The 21738-nt window shown below is 44.2% G+C and overlaps 1 protein-coding gene across 1 annotated transcript in view; it reads left to right on the top strand.

The window, feature by feature from the left end:
- Positions 1–21738, top strand: part of adgrl3.1 (adhesion G protein-coupled receptor L3.1) — a 320601-nt gene that overhangs the window by 237401 nt on the left and 61462 nt on the right. The window contains exon 12 of the mRNA XM_072914913.1: positions 17217–17400. Coding sequence (XP_072771014.1) covers positions 17217–17400 — 184 coding nt within the window. The remainder of the gene's footprint in view (positions 1–17216; positions 17401–21738) is intronic.

Genomic DNA, 21738 nt, shown 5'->3' with positions numbered 1-21738 from the left:
ACTATGTTAGTGAAGCCTGTGGTGGTTTTCATGCCCTTCCACACGTCACGAGTGTTATTCTGCTGGAGTTTGGAAGTAGAATACATGACAATTTATTCTACTTGTGATTATTAATTGGTAATAATATCTTGGTATGTGACACTTGTTAACTGTTAGCATGCTCATGCTAGCATGCTAGCATACTTATATTAACATGTTAACTTTTTAGCTAACTTTAGGTTTTTTATTCTCTCATTAGACAGCCTTACAATCATATAACTTGGTATGTGACACATGTTAGCTGTTAGCGTACTTATGTTAGCATGCTAACACGCTAACATTAAAGTGTTAACTTTTTTTTGCAAAGGTTACACTTTTTTCTCTAATTCCACAGCCTTACGGTCATATAACTTGGTATATGAAACGTGCTAACTGTTAGCATGTTTATGTTAGCATGTTAACAGTAAAGTGCAAGCTTTTTGTGCAAATTTTGTAACCATTTACCTTAGAGTCATATAACTTGGTATGTGACACTTGATAACTGTTAATATGCTAATGTAAGTATGCTAGCATACTTATATCAACATGCTAGCTTTTTAGCTAACTTTATGTTTTTTTCTCTAATAAGACAGCCATACCCTTTATAGTCATATAACTCAGTATGTCAAACATGCTAACAGTAAAATACTAGCTTTTTTAGCTAATTTTGCAACCGTTGACCCTAGTCATATAACTTGTTCTTAACTGTTAGCATGCTAATGCTAGCATGCTAGCATACTTATATTAACATGCTAACCTTTTAGCTTTTTAGCTAGTTCTTTTTCTCTAATTAGACAGCCATACACCAGACAGTCATGTAACTTGGGATTGTGACACTTGTTAACGGTTAGCATACTAATGTTAGCATGCTAGCATACTTATATTAACTTGCTAACGTTTTAGCTAACTTTACGTTTTTGTTTTTTTTCTCTACTTAGACAGCCATACACCTTAAAGTTATATAACTTGGCATGTGGCATTTGTTAACTATTAGCATGCTAATTTTAGCATGCTAGCATACTTATATTAACATGCTAACTTTTTAGCTATTTATTTTTGTCTAATTAGACAGCCACACACCTTACAGTTATACAAGTAAAGGAGCGCTTCTTTGGCAAATCTCACACACGGTCTTGAAATTTCCCTCCAATTCAATAAGACCTTTTTACACCTTGGTGGAGGTAATAACACAAGAACAAGGCAGCGCTATTCACCTGCCTTGTCTGCGTGCTGGAGACAGCCTGCACACTCGCAGTTTTGCTCCCCCGCCCACACACACACACACACACACACACACACACACACACACACACACACACACACACACACACAGCTCTTTTTCTCCTTATGCAGTGTTTTTCCCCGCCTGCTCCCTTCTGCAAAATGTCTGCACGTCAGCAGCAGTCAGCAATGTCACATCGTAGCACATGTGTGTGAGGATGTATGACACACACACACACACACACACACACACACACACACACACACACACACACACACACACACACACACACACACACACACACACACGCATATAAATACAAACACCCTGATGATCTTACGCTGTCACGTCTGCACTTTGGCGATGTTTTGGCGTCCATCTTTTGACTCCTTCAGGTTGAAAGGATGACATCACACACACGCACACACACAAACACACACACACACACACACACACGTGTGTGTGGGGGGGCGTGGAAGTGATGGATTGTAGAATTATTCTGTGTAATGAAAACAAAATGGTAACAGCAATGTGGCAGATAGAAATGTGCGTGATTAGGGATGTGGTGTGTTGCTGCCCTCTCCTCGTTAATTATCCGCAGCACTAATTGTCAAGTGAGGAGAGTGAGCAGGAGGTTTGGTTTCTTAATAGAGATGAAAAATAATTGAACTCTCTCTTTCTCAAACACACACACACACACACTCACTGTAGGTCTGGATTTGTATTACTAAATTAATCCAGGGAAATGTATGTTTTGAATAATTAGTGCCGTATTTCCCCAACTATAAAGTGCACTGGTATATACAGTAAGTAGCACCCACTAAATGTTTGTGTTTGTTCCCATATATAAGTTGCACCGGAATATAAGTCGCATATATACAGGTAAAAGCCAGTAAATTAGAATATTTTGAAAAACTTGATTTATTTCAGTAATTGCATTCAAAAGGTGTAACTTGTACATTATATTTATTCATTGCACACAGCACAATGTGTGCAATGAATAATTAAATGTTTATTTCATTTAATTTTGATGATTTGAAGTGGCAACAAATGAAAATCCAAAATTACGTGTGTCACAAAATTAGAATATTACTTAAGGCTAATACAAAAAATGGATTTTTAGAAATGTTGGCCAACTGAAAAGTATGAAAATGAAAAATATGAGCATGTACAATACTCAATACTTGGTTGGAGCTCCTTTTGCCTCAATTACTGCGTTAATGCGGCGTGGCATGGAGTCGATGAGTTTCTGGCACTGCTCAGGTGTTATGAGAGCCCAGGTTGCTCTGATAGTGGCCTTCAACTCTTCTGCGTTTTTGGGTCTGGCATTCTGCATCTTCCTTTTCACAATACCCCACAGATTTTCTATGGGGCTAAGGTCAGGGGAGTTGGCGGGCCAATTTAGAACAGAAATACCATGGTCCGTAAACCAGGCACGGGTAGATTTTGCGCTGTGTGCAGGCGCCAAGTCCTGTTGGAACTTGAAATCTCCATCTCCATAGAGCAGGTCAGCAGCAGGAAGCATGAAGTGCTCTAAAACTTGCTGGTAGACGGCTGCGTTGACCCTGGATCTCAGGAAACAGAGTGGACCGACACCAGCAGATGACATGGCACCCCAAACCATCACTGATGGTGGAAACTTTACACTAGATTTCAGGCAACGTGGATCCTATGCCTCTCCTGTCTTCCTCCAGACTCTGGGACCTCGATTTCCAAAGGAAATGCAAAATTTGCATGGTTGGGTGATGGTTGGGTCATTTTTCATTTTCATACTTTTCAGTTGGCCAACATTTCTAAAAATCCCTTTTTTGTATTAGCCTTAAGTAATATTCTAATTTTGTGACACACGGAATTTTGGATTTTCATTTGTTGCCACTTCAAATCATCAAAATTAAATGAAATAAACATTTGAATGCATCAGTCTGTGTGCAATGAATAAATATAATGTACAAGTTACACCTTTTGAATGCAATTACTGAAATAAATCAAGTTTTTCAAAATATTCTAATTTACTGGCTTTTACCTGTATATACGTTGTAAAATGACTTATTTACACACAATGTTTATTTACATACCTTAATTGTTTCCAAACAGTGTCTGTAACAGGGCAGTGAAACGGCTTATCAATCAAAACATAAGCCATGGTCATGGACCCACTAGCTGCGCAAGTTAGCTCTCCGATCAGCTAAACAGACTCAATAACTCCACGCTGACGTTTTGGTGAATTTACTGAAACAATATAAAAAGAATGTCATTGTAAGTGAATTTTACTAACACAGACACTCGTAAACATGTTAGCATATTAACTTGACTAGATTACGGTAGCAAGTACAAATATGCATGAAAACACTCCGACAGACATCACACATGGGACGCTTTAGTAAGTTAGAAGTGTTGTTGTCAAGTGGGGGTCGCAGCTAGCTGCGGGGTTGTTCTTCCAACACAAAATAGACGGCTCCGGACGACAGCGTGAAGGTAGGCTAGGATTTATTTAACATAAATCATGCACTACCGCGAACATAAACAATACAACAACAATCAACAACAAAAAAAAAGAGGCAAGCGTGCCTAAAACGCAAGTGAAGCTAATCTTAAACAAAAACTAGGACATGGACATGGAAACTTACTTTTGTCAAAACGAGACCTGAACCGGAGTGACATAATGACAATGCAGGCAGGACGAGTGATGAACAAGGTATGCTTAAATAACAGTGACATGATTGGTGACAGGTGTGTGTGAGTCAAAACGTGAAACAGGTGCGTGACGTGACAGGTGAAAACTAATGGTTGCTATGGTGACAAAACAAAACAAAAGTGCACAAAAAGTCCAAAATTTAAACCGAACATTACTAAAACAAAACATGATCACACAGACATGACAGAATCCCCCCCTTATGGACAGATCCCAGATGTCCAAAAACAATATCAACAAGAGTCATGGGAGGGCGGGAGGGGGACATGGCGGTGGGTCGCCAGGCCACGTGTCCCCGTATCCAGCGGGGCAGAGTTAGGTGGCGGCGGCGAGTGGAACGCCGCTGCAGCAGGCGAGGCGGGCGCCCAGGGAATGGCCACATTCGTGGCCGACTGGGAGGTGGGCGCACTTGGCGTGGCGGGCGACCAGGTAGCGGCCATATCCGTGGCCGACGAGGAGGCAGGCGCGTCGTCATCGTGGCAGGCGTGGCTCGGCGTGGTGAGTCAGGCGGCGAAGCTCGGCGTGGCGCGTCAGGCGGCGAAGCTCGGCGTGGCGCGTCAGGCGGCGAAGCTCGGCGTGGGTCTTGGTATAGGTCTTGGTCTTGGCGTGGGTCTTGGTCTTGGCATGGCAGGTCTTGGTCTTGGCATGGCGGGTCTTGGTCTTGGCATGGCGGGTCTTGGTCTTGGCATGGCGGGTCTTGGTCTTGGCATGGCGGGTCTTGGTCTTGGCATGGCGGGTCTTGGTCTTGGTCTAGGTCTTGGCATGGCGGGTCTTGGTCTTGGCATGGCGGGTCTTGGTCTAGGTCTTGGCATGGCGGGTCTTGGTCTTGGCATGGCGGGTCTTGGTCTTGGCATGGCGGGTCTTGGTCTAGGTCTTGGCATGGCGGGTCTTGGTCTTGGTCTTGGCATGGCGGGTCTTGGTCTTGGCATGGCGGGTCTTGGTCTTGGTCTTGGCATGGCGGGTCTTGGCGTCGTGAAGCTGCGACTGGCGGCACTTGGTGTCGTGAAGCTGCGACTGGCGGCACTTGGCGTCGTGGAGCTGCGACTGGCGGCACTTGGCGTCGTGGAGCTGCGACTGGCGGCACTTGGCGTCGTGGAGCTGCGACTGGCGGCACTTGGCGTCGTGGAGCTGCGACTGGCGGCACTTGGCGTCGTGGAGCTGCGACTGGCGGCACTTGGCGTCGTGGAGCTGCGACTGGCGGCACTTGGCGTCGTGGAGCTGCGACTGGCGGCACTTGGCGTGGAGGGTCTTGGCGTGGAGGGTCTTGGTCTTGGGCTTGGCGTGGAGGGTCTTGGTCTTGGACTTGTTGAGCTGGTACCGGAGCTTGGCGTCGTGGAGCTGGTACCGGAGCTTGGCGTCGTGGAGCTGGTACCGGAGCTTGGCGTCGTGGAGCTGGTACCGGAGCTTGGCGTCGTTGAGCTGGTACCGGAGCTTGGCATCGTGGAGCTGGTACCGGAGCTTGGCGTCGTGGAGCTGGTACCGGAGCTTGGCGTCGTGGAGCTGGTACCGGAGCTTGGCGTCGTGGAGCTACTGGTGCAGGTGGAGGTGGTCTAGCTGGGGGTTGCGGCTTGGCATGGCGAAGCTGAGTCACCCCACCTGTACAGTTCCCAGCCCTAGCCCCCCCCTCAAGGAGCGGATACCAGACGCGCTCCCCGCGGTCTGGAATCTTCTTTAGGGGTGGGTGTAGGGGGGTAGACTCCTCCCCACTAAATTGTCCAAAATGTCTATTCCCTACCCCCACTTTAGACTGTGTCTGAAAAAAATCTAAATTTAGAGACAATTTTCTCAAAAGGATTTTTCTTTGAAACAAAGTCCATAGTGGGCGGCTGACAGAGGGTGTAAATAGACTCAAAAAAAAAATCTTGGTTTCTGACGTCATCACCAGTGGGCGGGATGACGTCATCAGCACGGGTCTTCTGTGGCGGGAAGGAAGAATGGGCTGGTTGTGGAATCTTGTTGTCCGGATGAAGATTTTGGGGGAACAACGCGTTATGCTGGCGAGAAAAAGCCTTTCTGGCTGGCTTCCTCGTGGCCGGTCTGCGGAAGAACGTATGCTGCCTGCATTCTGTCAAGTGGGGGTCGCAGCTAGCTGCGGGGTTGTTCTTCCAACGCAAAATAGACGGCTCCGGACGACAGCGTGAAGGTAGGCTAGGATTTATTTAACATAAATCATGCACTACCGCGAACATAAACAATACAACAACAATCAACAACAACAAAAAAGAGGCAAGCGTGCCTAAAACGCAAGTGAAGCTAATCTTAAACAAAAACTAGGACATGGACATGGAAACTTACTTTTGTCAAAACGAGACCTGAACCGGAGTGACATAATGACAATGCAGGCAGGACGAGTGATGAACAAGGTATGCTTAAATAACAGTGACATGATTGGTGACAGGTGTGTGTGAGTCAAAACGTGAAACAGGTGCGTGACGTGACAGGTGAAAACTAATGGTTGCTATGGTGACAAAACAAAACAAAAGTGCACAAAAAGTCCAAAATTTAAACCGAACATTACTAAAACAAAACATGATCACACAGACATGACAGTTGTAGTTATATTGTAAAACTTACTTAGAGCTCTGAATGAAGAGTCCATATGAGTAGAAATGCTGTGGACGGTTGGAAGCCTCACTTCTACTTCCAATTGAAAGCACTAAAATGGAACAAGGAACATTAGAAAGGTTTTTTTTTTACTGGGACACACACACGTCTCATTTGGGGAGGTGGGGACTGGTTGTTGAGTCAATTGTCAATTTCTGCATGATGAACTTGTTTATCTGCGAAGTTGGCTTGATGGAGCCAACCATACTTTGCCATAATGGAAGAGAGAGAGAGAGAGAGAGAGAGAGAGAGAGAGAGAGAGAGAGAGAGAGAGAGAGAGAGAGAGAGAGAGAGATACTGTAAGGGATGAAGATGGGATAACATTTCCCTGATCGACAAAGGAGAAAATTAAATCTCAATTTAGTGCTTGATTGACTAGTTGGCCCACGTGTGTGTGTGTGTGTGTGTGTGTGTGTGTGTGTGTGTGTGTGTGTGTGTGTGTGTGTGTGTGTGTGTCTGTGTGTGTGTGTGTGTGTGTGTGTGTGTGTGTGTGTGTGAGTGCTAAATGAAATTAAAAGCAGTGAGTGACAGGAATGTGAATGATGGCCGCCAACATGCAGCAGTCAATTACATGAAGTGCACGCAGTACTATGTGTTCTATATTACTAGTACACACCATGTGTTCTACGGTACTATTACACACTATGTGTTCTATAGTACTATTACACACTATGTGTTCTATAGTACTATTACACACTATGTGTTCTATAGTATTATTACACACTATGTGTTCTACAGTACTATTACACACTATGTGTTCTACAGTACTATTACACACTATGTGGTCTATAGTACTATTACACACTATGTGTTCTATAGTACTATTACACACTATGTGGTCTATAGTACTATTACACACTATGTGTTCTATAGTACTACTTCACAGTGTGTTCTACAGTACTATGATAATGTGTGTGTTCTACAGTACTATTACACAGTGTGTGTTCTACAGTACTATGATACAGTATGTGTCCTGCAGTACTATGATACAGTATGTGTTCTACAGTACTATTATACAGTGTGTGTTCTACAGTACTATTACACAATGTGTGTTCTACAGTTCTATGATACAGTGTGTGTTCTACAGTACTATTACACAGTATGTTCTACAGTACTATGATACAGTATGTGTTCTACAGCACTATTACACAGTATGTTCTACAGTACTATGATACAGTGTGTTCTACAGTACTATTACACAGTGTACTACAGTACTATGATACAGTATGTGTTCTACAGCACTATTACACACTATATGTACTACAGTACTACTTCACAGTGTATGTTCTACAATACTATTACACAGTATGTTCTACAGTACTATGATACAGTATGTGTTCTACAGTACTATGACACAGTGTGTGTTCTACAGTACTATTACACAGTGTGTGCTCTACAGTACTTTGATACAGTATGTGTTCTACAGTACTATGATACAGTATATGTTCTACAGTACTACTTCACAGTGTCTGTTCTACAGTACTATTACACAGTATGTGCTCTACAGTACTATGATACAGTATGTGTTCTACAGTACTATTACACAGTATGTGTTCTACGGTACTATGATACAGTGTGACTACAGTACTATGATACAGTATGTGTTCTACAGTACTATGATACAGTGTGTTCTACAGTACTATTACACGGTGTGTTCTACAGTACTATGATACAGTAGGTGTACTACAGTACTATTACACACTGTGTATTCTCCAGTACTATAATACAGTGTGTGTTCTACAGTACTATTACACAGTATGTGTTCTACAGTACTTTGATACAGTATGTGTTCTACAGTACTATGATACAGTATATGTTCTACAGTACTACTTCACAGTGTCTGTTCTACAGTACTATTACACAGTATGTGCTCTACAGTACTATGATACAGTATGTGTTCTACAGTACTATTACACAGTATGTGTTCTACAGTACTATGATACAGTGTGACTTCAGTACTATGATACAGTATGTGTTCTACAGTACTATGATACAGTGTGTGTTCTACAGTACTATTACACGGTGTGTTCTACAGTACTATGATACAGTAGGTGCACTACAGTACTATTACACACTGTGTATTCTCCAGTACTATGATACAGTTTGTGTTGTACAGTACTATTACATAGTGTGTGTTCTACAGTACTATTACACAGTCTGTGCTACAGTACTATGATACAGTAGGTGTTCTACAGTACTATTACACACTGTGTATTATCCAGTACTATGATACAGTGTGTGTTGTACAGTACTATTACACAGTGCGTATTCTACAGTACTATTACACAGGGGGTGTTCAGGCGGTGTAGCACCTCTGGTGGGGTACAGGTCATGCTCTCTATTGGGTAGTTCGTCCACCTTTGGTCCCCACTTGTCACTCAGCTCTCACCAGTGGCACAGCACCCACACCCCGGGCAACAGCTTCAACTGGCCGGTGAAACCTGGTGAGGATTTCACCGGCCCTGGTCCCAAAACCTCGGTGATCTCGGTATGTCTACCTACGCACGTGAAGACTGAGTTCGGCGGCCGGCGCGGATGAACCGACAGCTGGTCAACGGGCAAGAAGACGATTCTCAGCATAGCATTGTGGAACGCGAAGGGCATGACGAGACATTTAGGACATCATGGCCATCCACTGCACCCGTTTCCGTCTTCAGCCGTCTCAAACTCTGTCTTGCCACTGGATCAAGATGGTCTCGGGCGAGAGAGTGAGGTCGACAAACTGCGCAACTCTTCCTCACTTAAATCCAAGTCATCGTGCAAGTCACTTAGTCATCCATTCCATCCCATCAACACCAACAAGTCCTGTGGCGACAGGCAAGCGACAAAGCAGCAAGTGTGGGTACACTGGAAGCCGTAGCCGTAATCCTGCACACAGGCAGCCCAGGGCATTGGTCGTTCTTCGCTGACATGGAGCAGCAGTGGAGTCCGGCAGCACCCTGGGTGACTGAGCAGCCCTTTTCAGGTATGCACTGCTCACCTCCATGACTTGAGGAAGGGGCTAGAAAAGTTGCCCTAAAAATTGCCTGCTGCAACTTTCCCTAGCCAGCTTACCGTGGCTGGATGGGACCCTATATCAGCGGTCGTAACACAAAGAAAACGAGGATAGTTCCTTTCACATTGGGCGCATGGAATATGCGCACACTTCTGGACAGAGACGATGCAGACAGACCACAGAGAACAGCCTTGATAGGAAAGGAACTCACCAGATACAGCATTGACATTGCAGCCTTGAGTGAGACCAGGCTCACAAGGGAAGGAGAGGTCTGTGAAAGGGGCTCTGGCTACACATTCTTCTGGAGTGGCAGAGCTAGCGAGGAGCGGCGTGAAGCAGGCGTTTGGTTTGCAGTAAGGACAACTCTTGTTGGCAAACTGGCTGGACTTCCCAAGGGAGTGAACAACAGGTTCATGACCATGGAACTCCCATTGATGGCTGGAAGGAAGCACCTTTCCATCATTACTGCCTACGCCCCAACCATAACAAATCCAGATGAAGTGAAGGCAAAGTTCTATGAAGACCTTCACACCGTCATTGCCGAGCTCATCTTGTTAGGTGACTTCAACTCAAGAGTTGGCACTGACAACGTTGTCTGGGAAGGAGTCCTTGGACATCATGGAGTGGGCCACTGCAACAGCAACGGTCTTCTTTTGCTCCAGACTTGCGCTGAGCATGAACTGCTGATCACCAATACGATCTTCCGCCTCCTTACCCGTAATTGAACGTCATGGATGCACCCTCGCTCAAAGCACTGGCATCTTATCGTTAGGAAGAGAGACAGGCAGGATGTACGCGTGACCAAGCCAATGTGCGGTGCTGAATGCTGGACGGACCACCGCCTCATTTTCACGAAGCTCAACATCCGCATTCAACCCAAACTGCGCCGACAAAGAAGGCCCCAAAATGGTTGAACATTGCCAAGCTGAAGACCGATAGCTGCAAGCAGTCCTTTGTAAACGCTCTGGAAGAGCGCCTGGAGTCCACCTCTCCAGTCAACCAGAATGTGGAGGCAGATTGGGCATCACTCAGAGAGCTGATTTACACCACAGCTACAGAGACTCTGGGGCAGGAAACACAAGGACTGGTTAGATGAGAACTGCGGAGAAACACTACCTCCACCAAACCTAATCGTCTCCTCCAAGTGCCCATCAACGAAACACTGGATGACCCTCCAACCTCGCTTGAGACCCAGAAAGCAATACGTCTACTCTCCAGTGGAAAAGCACCTGGTACTGACGCCATTTCAGCTGAGGTCTACAAGGAGGGGGGAACAGCATTGGCCGACAGGCTCCACCAGTTGTTTCTTCTGATGTAGGAGCAAGAGACAATTCCCCAGGAATTCAGAGACGCTTCCATCATACATCTGTACAAGAGCAAATGAAACAGACAGGCCTGCGACAACCACAGAGGCCTATCCCTGCTCTCCATCACAGGAAAGATCCTGGCCAGGATCCTGCTTCACCGCCTCACAGCCCACCTTGATCAAGGACTTCTGCCTGAAAGCCAGTGTGGATTCCGCAAGGAGCGAGGAACCATCGACATGGTGTTCGCTGCCAGGCAGCTTCAAGAGAAGTGTCAGGAGCAGAAGTCTGACCTCCACCTATGTCGACCTCACCAAGGCCTTTGACACCGTCAGCCGAGAGGGTCTCTGGGAGATTATGGCAAAGTATGGTTGCCCAAGGAAATTCATCGCTTTGGTAACGCAGTTTCTCTGACCCATTCCCAGTCAGAAACGAGGTCAAGCAAGGCTGCGTCTTGGCGCCAACACAGTTCAGCCTCATGTGTTCCGCCATGCTCACAGACGCCTTCAGAGACGAGGATGTTGGTGTCAAACTGAGGGACCGCACAGATAGAAAACTGTTCAAACTAGAACGTGACAAAAGATGTGTAGATGTCTGCACGTGGATGAAATGACGTCCTCTCTCGCTCCCTGTAACATGTCATTACATTGGATAGAGAAAGAGAAAGTGAAAGTGAGAATGTGAGATACTGCAAAGTTCAATAAAAAAGGCATGTGAAGTTTAATGAGAGTCGATGCTTGATGGCGCTATCTACAACACATCAGAAGAAAAGCAGGAGCTGCACTGAGAATAGAAAAGTCTCAGCAAGTGGAGCAGAATGATGTCCTACACACACGCACGCACGCACGCACGCACGCACGCACGCACGCACGCACGCACGCACGCACGCACGCACGCACGCACGCACACACACACACGCACACACACACACACGCGCGTGCGCACACACACACACACACACACGCACACACACACACACACACACACACACACACACACACACACACACACACACACACACACAGTTGTTCAGATCTTATATATGAAGAAGGACGATGCTGGAGTCCACAATGACGAGGTTGGAGTCCACAATAACGATGCTGGAGTCCACAATAGCAATGCTGGAGTCCACAATAACGACCTCATGGCAGCGTGCATTATTCAAGGAGACAGTAGACCCTCACCACGTAGCCCACAAGGCACACTGAGGATGGGCAACACAGGTGCTGATTGTTAGTCCAGTTTCAAACATAGACCACAAATGATGTTTGGTGGAATAATAACTTTAATAGTTGAAGAATATGCATCATGTATTAATTATAAAGCATCAATTTGTAGACCTTCAAATACTATTATTATTTAACATTTACAGGACAGAAGAATATGCATCAAATATTAATCATCAAGCATCAAATTGGAGACCGTAAAATATGATTATTGTCTAACATTTATTTGTAACATAAATATTATTTAGTTAATGTTCTGAAAAATAATACATTGGTTGTAGTGATAAATAATATTGCTAATCCAAAACATTCATTTATGAAAGACAAAATAATATTGATAAGAAGAAAATATTACATTGGCAAACAGTTTTCACTGAGGGTCACATGACAGTCATGGCTGCCTTGTAACATGAATATATAAATATATCATCTAAATTATTACATAATTGTTGTTTACCTTCAGACTGATGGACAATTTGTTTAAATCATAATCCAAGGTGACCTTTAACGATGTATTTTTATTTTTATTTATCAAGTGTTTCTATTTATTCTGACTATAAATTGATTCACGATTATAAAAAAAATCGATTAACAATTTATTTATGTTCTTTTAAGTATACATTTTTAAAAATATATTTTTAGGCATTCTTATTTTCTGCTTCTGTATGTAATATGTCAGGTTTTGTAAGCTGTATCTTATTTTGAAAAGGTTTTATTATAATTATTTTACAAAATAATACATCAGTTTGAATTGGGAATTGTGTTTAATCAAGAATTAAATCTGAATTGAGTTGTGAGGTGGCTAAAGATTCTCACCTCTAATAATAATAATGTATTGTTCTCATGAGCAGATAATAATAAAGTTTCATATATGATATAATTAATTAATAATATTGTATTTTTCTCATGAGCAGACAATTTCATATACAAACCCCGTGTCCATATGAGTTGGGAAATTGTGTTAGATGTAAATATAAACGGAATACAATGATTTGCAAATCATTTTCAAGCCATATTCAGTTGAATATGCTACAAAGACAACATATTTGATGTTCAAACTCATAAACATTTTTTTTTTTTTTGCAAATAATCATTAACTTTAGAATTTGATGCCAGCAACACGTGACAAAGAAGTTGGGAAAGGTGGCAATAAATACTGATAAAGTTGAGGAATGCTCATCAAACACTTATTTGGAACATCCCACAGGTGTGCATGCTAATTGGGAACAGGTGGGTGCCATGATTGGGTATAAAAACAGCTTCCCAAAAAATGCTCAGTCTTTCACAAGAAAAGGATGGGGCGAGGTACACCCCTTTGTCCACAACTGCGTGAGCAAATAGTCAAACAGTTTAAGAACAACGTTTCTCAAAGTGCAATTGCAAGAAATTTAGGGATTTCAACATCTACGGTCCATAATATCATCAAAAGGTTCAGAGAATCTGGAGAAATCACTGCACGTAAGCGGCATGGCCGGAAACCAACATTGAATGACCGTGACCTTCGATCCCTCAGACGGCACTGTATCAAAAACCGACATCAATCTCTAAAGGATATCACCACATGGGCTCAGGAACACTTCAGAAAACCACTGTCACTAAATACAGTTGGTTGCTAAATCTGTAAGTGCAAGTTAAAGCTCTACTATGCAAGGCGAAAGCCATTTATCAACAACATCCAGAAACGCCGCCGGCTTCTCTGGGTCCGAGATCATCTAAGATGGACTCATGCAAAGTGGAAAAGTGTTCCGTGGTCTGACGAGTCCACATTTCAAATTGTTTTGGAAATATTCCACATCGTGTCATCCGGACCAAAGGGGAAGCGATCCATCCAGACTGTTATCGACGCAAAATTGAAAAGGCAGCATGTGTGATGGTATGGGGGTGCATTAGTGCCCAAGACATGGGTAACTTACACATCTGTGAAGGCACCATTAATGCTGAAAGGTACATACAGCTTTTGGAACAACATATGTTGCCATCCAAGCAACGTTACCCTGCTTATTTCAGCAAGACAATGCCAAGCCACATTCAGCACGTGTTACAACAGTGTGGCTTCGTAAAAAAAGAGTGCGGGTGCTTTCCTGGCCCGGCTGCATTCCAGACCTGTCTCCCATCGAAAATGTGTGGCGCATTATGAAGCGTAAAATACGACAACGGAGACCCCGGACTGTTGAACAACTGAAGCTCTACATAAAACAAGAATGGGAAAGAATTCCACTTTCAAAGCTTCAACAATTAGTTTCCTCAGTTCCCAATCGTTTATTGAGTGTTGTTAAAAGGAAAGACCATGTAACACAGTGGTGAACATGCCCTTTCCCAACTACTTTGGCACGTGTTGCAGCCATGAAATTCTAAGTTAATTATTATTTGCAAAAAAAATAAAGTTTATGAGTTTGAACATCAAATATGTTGTTTTTGTAGCATATTCAACTGAATATGGGTTGAAAATGATTTGCAAATCATTGTATTCCGTTTATATTTACATCTAGCACAATTTCCCAACTCATATGGAAACGGGGTTTGCATGATATAATTGTTCCTGTCAAAAAGAAAACAATAAATAATTTTAGTGAAAAAGATGCTCATTATTTGTGGCCAGCTTAAATGAAGTGGTGGTCCAGATGTGAACCCCGAGCCTGGAGTTTGAAACTTATGTCATAAAGTCATCCACTCAAATATGAAATTATATTTGAATTCATCATTTCTTCCAATCTCATCTCACTTTTTCAAGCATGTTAAAAACCTGCGGGACAAAGTCTTGTACAGAATAAAGAATAAAGAACATACTAAAATATACAAAATACTGCTAAAAACCCCCACCAATAATGAAAACATTAAAAAATGTGCATAAAAAGAATAACACCACAATAAAAACAAATAAAATGGAATCAATAAAAAGGTAAGATAAAATAGATAATGAGTAACAAAAATAAAAAATAACTTGGAACTTAACAAGTGGCAAAGAAAAGAGAATTCTTGTTTTTATAGGTTTGAAATAATTACATTTAACTGCTTGTGTGTGTGTGTGTGTGTGTGTGTGTGTGTGTGTGTGTGTGTGTGTGTGTGTGTGTGTGTGTGCGTGCGTGCGTGCGTGCGTGCGTGCGTGCGTGCGTGCGTGCGTGCGTGCGTGTACCTATAATGTATGCACATACACAATAATATAATACAATAGGTGTGATCCAATATAATGTAATGCAATACGTGTACATAATAATAATGATAATGTATGCATGCAAGGATACAGTACAATCATACAAGAGTAACAAGTGGTGGTTCCTCTCTTTAAGAAGGGGAACCGGAGGGTGTGTTCCAACTATCGTGGGATCACACTCCTCAGCCTTCCCGGTAAGGTCTATTCAGGTGTACTGGAGAGGAGGCTACGCCGGATAGTCCAACCTCGGATTCAGGAGGAACAGTGTGGTTTTGGTCCTGGTGGTGGAACTGTGGACCAGCTCTATACTCTGGGCAGGGTCCTTGAGGGTGCATGGGAGTTTGCCCAACCAGTCTACATGCGCTTTGTGGACTTGGAGAAGGCATTCGACCGTGTCCCTCGGGAAGTCCTGTGGGGAGTGCTCAGAGAGTATGGGGTATCGGACTGTCTGATTGTGGCGGTCCGCTCCCTGTATGATCAGTGTCAGAGCTTGGTCCGCATTGCCGGCAGTAAGTCGGACACGTTTCCAGTGAGGGTTGGACTCCGCCAAGGCTGCCCTTTGTCACCCATTCTGTTCTGAACTTTTATGGACAGAATTTCTAGGCGCAGTCAAGGCGTTGAGGGGATCTGGTTTGGTGGCTGCAGGATTAGGTCTCTGCTTTTTGCAGATGATGTGGTCCTGATGGCTTCATCTGGCCAGGATCTTCAGCTCTCACTGGATCGGTTCGCAGCTGAGTGTGAAGCGACTGGGATGAAAATCAGCACTTGCAAGTCCGAGTCCATGGTTCTCGCCCGGGAAAGGGTGGAGTGTCATCTCCGGGTTGGGGAGGAGACCCTGCCCCAAGTGGAGGAGTTCAAGTACCTCAGAGTCTTGTTCACGAGTGAGGGAAGAGTGGATGGTGAGATGGACAGGCGGATCGGTGCGGCGTCTTCAGTAATGCGGACGCTGTATCTATCTGTTGTGGTGAAGAAAGAGCTGAGCCGGAAGGCAAAGCTCTCCATTTACTGGCCGATCTACGTTCCCATCCTCACCTTTGGTCATGAGCTTTGGGTTATGACCGAAAGGACAAGATCACGGGTTCAAGCCGCCCAAATGAGTTTCCTTCTTCGGGTGGCGGGTCTCTCCCTTAGAGATAGGGTGAGAAGCTCTGTCATCCGGGAGGAGCTCAAAGTAAAGCCGCTGCTCCTCCACATGGAGAGGAGCCAGATGAGGTGGTTTGGGCATCTGGTCAGGATGCCACCCGAACGCCTCCCTAGGGAGGTGTTTAGGGCACGTCTGACCGACAGGAGGCCACGGTGAAGACCCAGGACACGTTGGGAAGACTATGTCTCCCGGCTGACCTGGGAACGCCTCGGGATCCCCCAGGTGGAGCTGGACGAAGTGGCTGGGGAGAGAGAAGTCTGGGCTTCCCTGCTTAGGCTGCTGCCCCCGCGACCCGACCTTGGATAAGCGGAAGAAAATGGATGGATGGATGGATGGATGGAAATAATGTTTTGTGTTTGATATATATGAAGAGTAGTGTAGGGGGATGGTTGGAAGGTGATTTTTTGGGTGCAGAATCTTATATGTGAGAATGTTTGAACATTCACACATAAATATTATTAATAATATTAATAATTATGATAATAATAATTATAACTGACCTAGCACAACTCAAAAGTAAAAGTGTGTGTATAAAACAATAATAATTGGAGTGTGTGTCCACTTGTTGTCGTGTAGGTGTGCAGTGTGTGTTGTTGTGTGTCAGTGTTGTTGTTTTGTTGTGTAGTGTGTGTTATTGTGTAGTGTGTGTTGTTGTGTAGTTGTGCAGTGTGTGCACGAACAGCACATCTCCATCACTAATTGCTCAGCAGGATGAAGGAGAGTTTGTTCCGTTCTTGTTATCTCCTGTTTTGTTACACACCATGATCCATTATGTCCCACCTTATTTTATTAGGACTGACCAATGTGTGTGTGTGTGTGTGTGTGTGTGTGTGTGTGTGTGTGTGTGTGTGTGTGTGTAGGCCATGGTGGAGACGGTGAACAATCTTCTGCAGCCACGAGCCCAGAGTGCGTGGAGAGAGTTGTCCATCAAGGAGCAGCTGCACTGGGCCACCCTGCTGCTGGACACTGTGGAGACTGGAGCCTTCATGCTGGCAGACAACCTGCTGAAGACCGACACTGTGCAGGAGACTGCAGACAACATCCGTGAGTCTAGTCCTCCTGGTCCACTACTTGACACTGTGCAGGAGACTGCAGACCACATCCGTGAGTCTAGTCCTCCTGGTCCACTACTTGACACTGTGCAGGAGACTGCAGACAACATCCGTGAGCCTAGTCCTCCTGGTCCACTACTTGACACTGTGCAGGAAACTGCAGACAAAACCCGTGAGTCTAGTCCTCCTGGTCCACTACTTGACACTGTGCAGGAGACTGCAGACAACATCTGTGAGTCTAGTCCTCCTGGTCCACTACTTGACACTGTGCAGGAAACTGCAGACAACATCCGTGAGTCTAGTCCTCCTGGTCCACTACTTGACACTGTGCAGGAGACTGCAGACCACATCCGTGAGTCTAGTCCTCCTGGTCCACTACTTGACACTGTGCAGGAGACTGCAGACAACATCCGTGAGCCTAGTCCTCCTGGTCCACTACTTGACACTGTGCAGGAAACTGCAGACAACACCCGTGAGTCTAGTCCTCCTGGTCCACTACTTGACACTGTGCAGGAGACTGCAGACAACATCTGTGAGTCTAGTCCTCCTGGTCCACTACTTGACACTGTGCAGGAGACTGCAGACCACATCCGTGAGTCTAGTCCTCCTGGTCCACTACTTGACACTGTGCAGGAGACTGCAGACCACATCCATGATTCTGGTCCTCTACTTGACACTGTGTGGGGAGGAACCTTCACAGCACGACATCATAGACTTCACACGCTGATTTATTTACAGCTCGCTCTTTGTATTGTTTCCATGACAACCTGTCCTTAGTTACCACTGACGAGGCACTTTTGACTCTAGAAAGTAGTTAAATCTTTCTCAACTATTACTCTCACGCTGCATTCATTTGTAACTGACTTCATTCTGTGTCATCCATCCATCATCCAACATCCATCCAACCTCCATCTCACACTGCATTCATTTGTAACTGACCTCACTCTGTGTCATCCATCCATCACCCAAACCATCCATTCAACATCTATATTAACCATCCATCCATCAATCCAGCATGTATATCATCCATCCACCCATCCATCCAACATCTATATCAACCATCCATCCATCATCCATCCAGCATCTAATCAACCATCCATCAATCATCCATCCATCCATCCAGCATCTATATCAACCATCATCTATCCATCCAGCATCTGTATCAACCATCCATCCATCCTTCCATCCATGATCCATACATCCATCCAGCATCTATATCAACCACCCATTCATCCTTCCATCCATGATCTACATCCATCCATCCTGCATCTTTATCAACCATCCATCCTTCCATCCATGATCCATACATCCGTCCAGCATCTACAGTATATCAACCATTCATCCAGGATCCATCATCCATGATCCATCCAGCAGATGTATCAACCATCCATCCTTCCTTCCATCCATGATCCATACATCCATCCAGTATCTATATCAACCATCCATCCTTTCATTCATGATCCATGAACCATCCACCCAGAATCTATATCAAGTTTGATATATCCATTCCATCAACCATCCATTCAGCCATCCATCCATGATCCATCCATTCATCCGTCTATCTGGCATCTACATCCACCAATCCATTGATATATCCATCCCATCAGCCATCCATCAAAGTAGCTCTATCCATCCCTACATTATCCAGCATATTCATCCATCAATCCAAACCTACATTATCAAGCCCATCCATCCACCCAACCCTACATGATCCAGGACATTCATCCATCCATCCATCCAACCCTACATGATCCAGGACATTCATCCATCCATCCACCCAACCCTACATGATCCAGGACATTCATCCATCCATCCAACCCTACATGATCTAGCACATTCATCCATCCATCCAACCCTACATGATCCAGCACATCCATCCCTACATGAGCCAGCACATTCATCCATCCACCCATGCATCCATTCGTTCATGATCCAGCACATTCACCCATCCATCTATCCATCCATCCATCCATCCATCCATCCATCCATCCATCCATCCATCCCTACATGATCCAGCACATTCATCCATCCATCTATCCATCCATCCATCCATGATCCGGCACATCCATCCATCCATCCATCCACCAATGTCATCAACTACTCCATCCATCTACCCAATAACTATTACAACATCCAACCACTTGCATTGCCTAATCTTCATCCATCCATCCATCCATCCATCCATCCATCCATTGGCCCAAAACAAGATGTTGTTAGAATGAAAGTCACTAGAGTTGATGACTAATCCAATTGAAGTCTCCAGATATTACTGCAGTAGTACTTCAACTTATGAGTATTTCAGCTTGCAGCTTCTCTTAGCTTTGAGTTCAGCTTCAAACTGCGGTCGTAGTTGAAGTCAGGAGCACGTTCACGTGGGTGGAAGTAGTCTTTGTCACAGTAAAGAGTTAATACATGGTTACACTTGAAGTCAGGAGCACGGTCACGTGGGTGGAAGTAGTCTTTGTCGCAGTAAAGAGTTAATTCATGGTTACACTTGAAGTCAGGAGCACGGTCACGTGGGTGGAAGTAGTCTTTGTCACAGTAAAGAGTTAATACATGGTTACACTTGAAGTCAGGAGCACGGTCACGTGGGTGGAAGTAGTCTTTGTCACAGTAAAGAGTTAATACATGGTCACACTTGAAGTCAGGAGCACAGTCAAGTAGGTGGAAGTAGTCTTTGTCTCAGTAAAGAGTTAATACATGGTTATACTTGAAGTCAGGAGCACGGTCACGTGGGTGGAAGTAGTCTTTGTCACAGTAAAGAGTTAATACATGGTTACACTTGAAGTCAGGAGCACGGTCACGTGGGTGGAAGTAGTCTTTGTCGCAGTAAAGAGTTAATACATGGTTACACTTGAAGTCAGGAGCACGGTCACGTGGGTGGAAGTAGTCTTTGTCACAGTAAAGAGTTAATACATGGTTATACTTGAAGTCAGGAGCACGGTCATGTGGGTGGAAGTAGTTTTTGTCACAGTAAAGAGTTAATACATGGTTACACTTGAAGTCAGGAGCACGGTCACGTGGGTGGAAGTAGTCTTTGTCACAGTAAAGAGTTAATACATGGTCACACTTGAAGTCAGGAGCACGGTCACGTGGGTGGAAGTAGTCTTTGTCGCAGTAAAGAATTAATACATGGTCACACTTGAAGTCAGGAGCACGGTCACGTGGGTGGAAGTAGTCTTTGTCGCAGTAAAGAGTTAATGCATGGTTACACTTGAAGTCAGGAGCACGGTCACGTGGGTGGAAGTAGTCTTTGTCGCAGTAAAGAGTTAATACATGGTTACACTTGAAGTCAGGAGCACGGTCACGTGGGTGGAAGTAGTCTTTGTCACAGTAAAGAGTTAATACATGGTCACACTTGAAGTCAGGAGCACGGTCACGTGGGTGGAAGTAGTCTTTGTCGCAGTAAAGAGTTAATACATGGTCACACTTGAAGTCAGGAGCACGGTCACGTGGGTGGAAGTAGTCTTTGTCGCAGTAAAGAGTTAATGCATGGTTACACTTGAAGTCAGGAGCACGGTCACGTGGGTGGAAGTAGTCTTTGTCGCAGTAAAGAGTTAATACATGGTTACACTCTGCTGGTCCTGCTTTGTCTGCACAAGAAAGTTGTGAGTGGATGGTTGATGTTTGAGTGCTGCTCAGAGACAAATAACAATAATGACAAATAAGGAAGCAACACCACACAAAAGTCTGTAACACAACAATATTTCTACCTCAAAGTCTAACAAGAGTTAGTGTCAGTTTGAAATGAACATGACATCACTTCTTCAACCTTCCTCCTCGCGAGCCAATAATCCACAGGCTGATATTAATACACTCCAAAAAGTGAAAAATGGAATTCATGTAATCATCTGTGAAGTTGCAAGATAACACGTCTGATGTCACTCCATAGCACACTTTGTGTGGCATCAAAACTCACCTCGCGTATCTGCACACCCACCTAACATTGTATTGATTATATGACATATTTCATATACAGGTAAAAGCCAGTAAATTAGAATATTTTGAAAAACTTGATTTATTTCAGTAATTGCATTCAAAAGGTGTAACTTGTACATTATATTTATTCATTGCACACAGACTGATGCATTCAAATGTTTATTTCATTTAATTTTGATGATTTGAAGTGGCAACAAATGAAAATCCAAAATTCCGTGTGTCACAAAATTAGAATATTACTTAAGGCTAATACAAAAAAGGGATTTTTAGAAATGTTGGCCAACTGAAAAGTATGAAAATGAAAAATATGAGCATGTACAATACTCAATACTTGGTTGGAGCTCCTTTTGCCTCAATTACTGCGTTAATGCGGCGTGGCATGGAGTCGATG

This window comes from Nerophis lumbriciformis, linkage group LG16 (assembly GCF_033978685.3).
Source record: "Nerophis lumbriciformis linkage group LG16, RoL_Nlum_v2.1, whole genome shotgun sequence".
In the NCBI taxonomy this organism is placed as follows: Eukaryota; Metazoa; Chordata; class Actinopteri; order Syngnathiformes; family Syngnathidae; genus Nerophis; species Nerophis lumbriciformis.
Note: the sequence above shows the minus strand (reverse complement) of the source record. Positions and strands in the feature narration are given on the sequence as shown.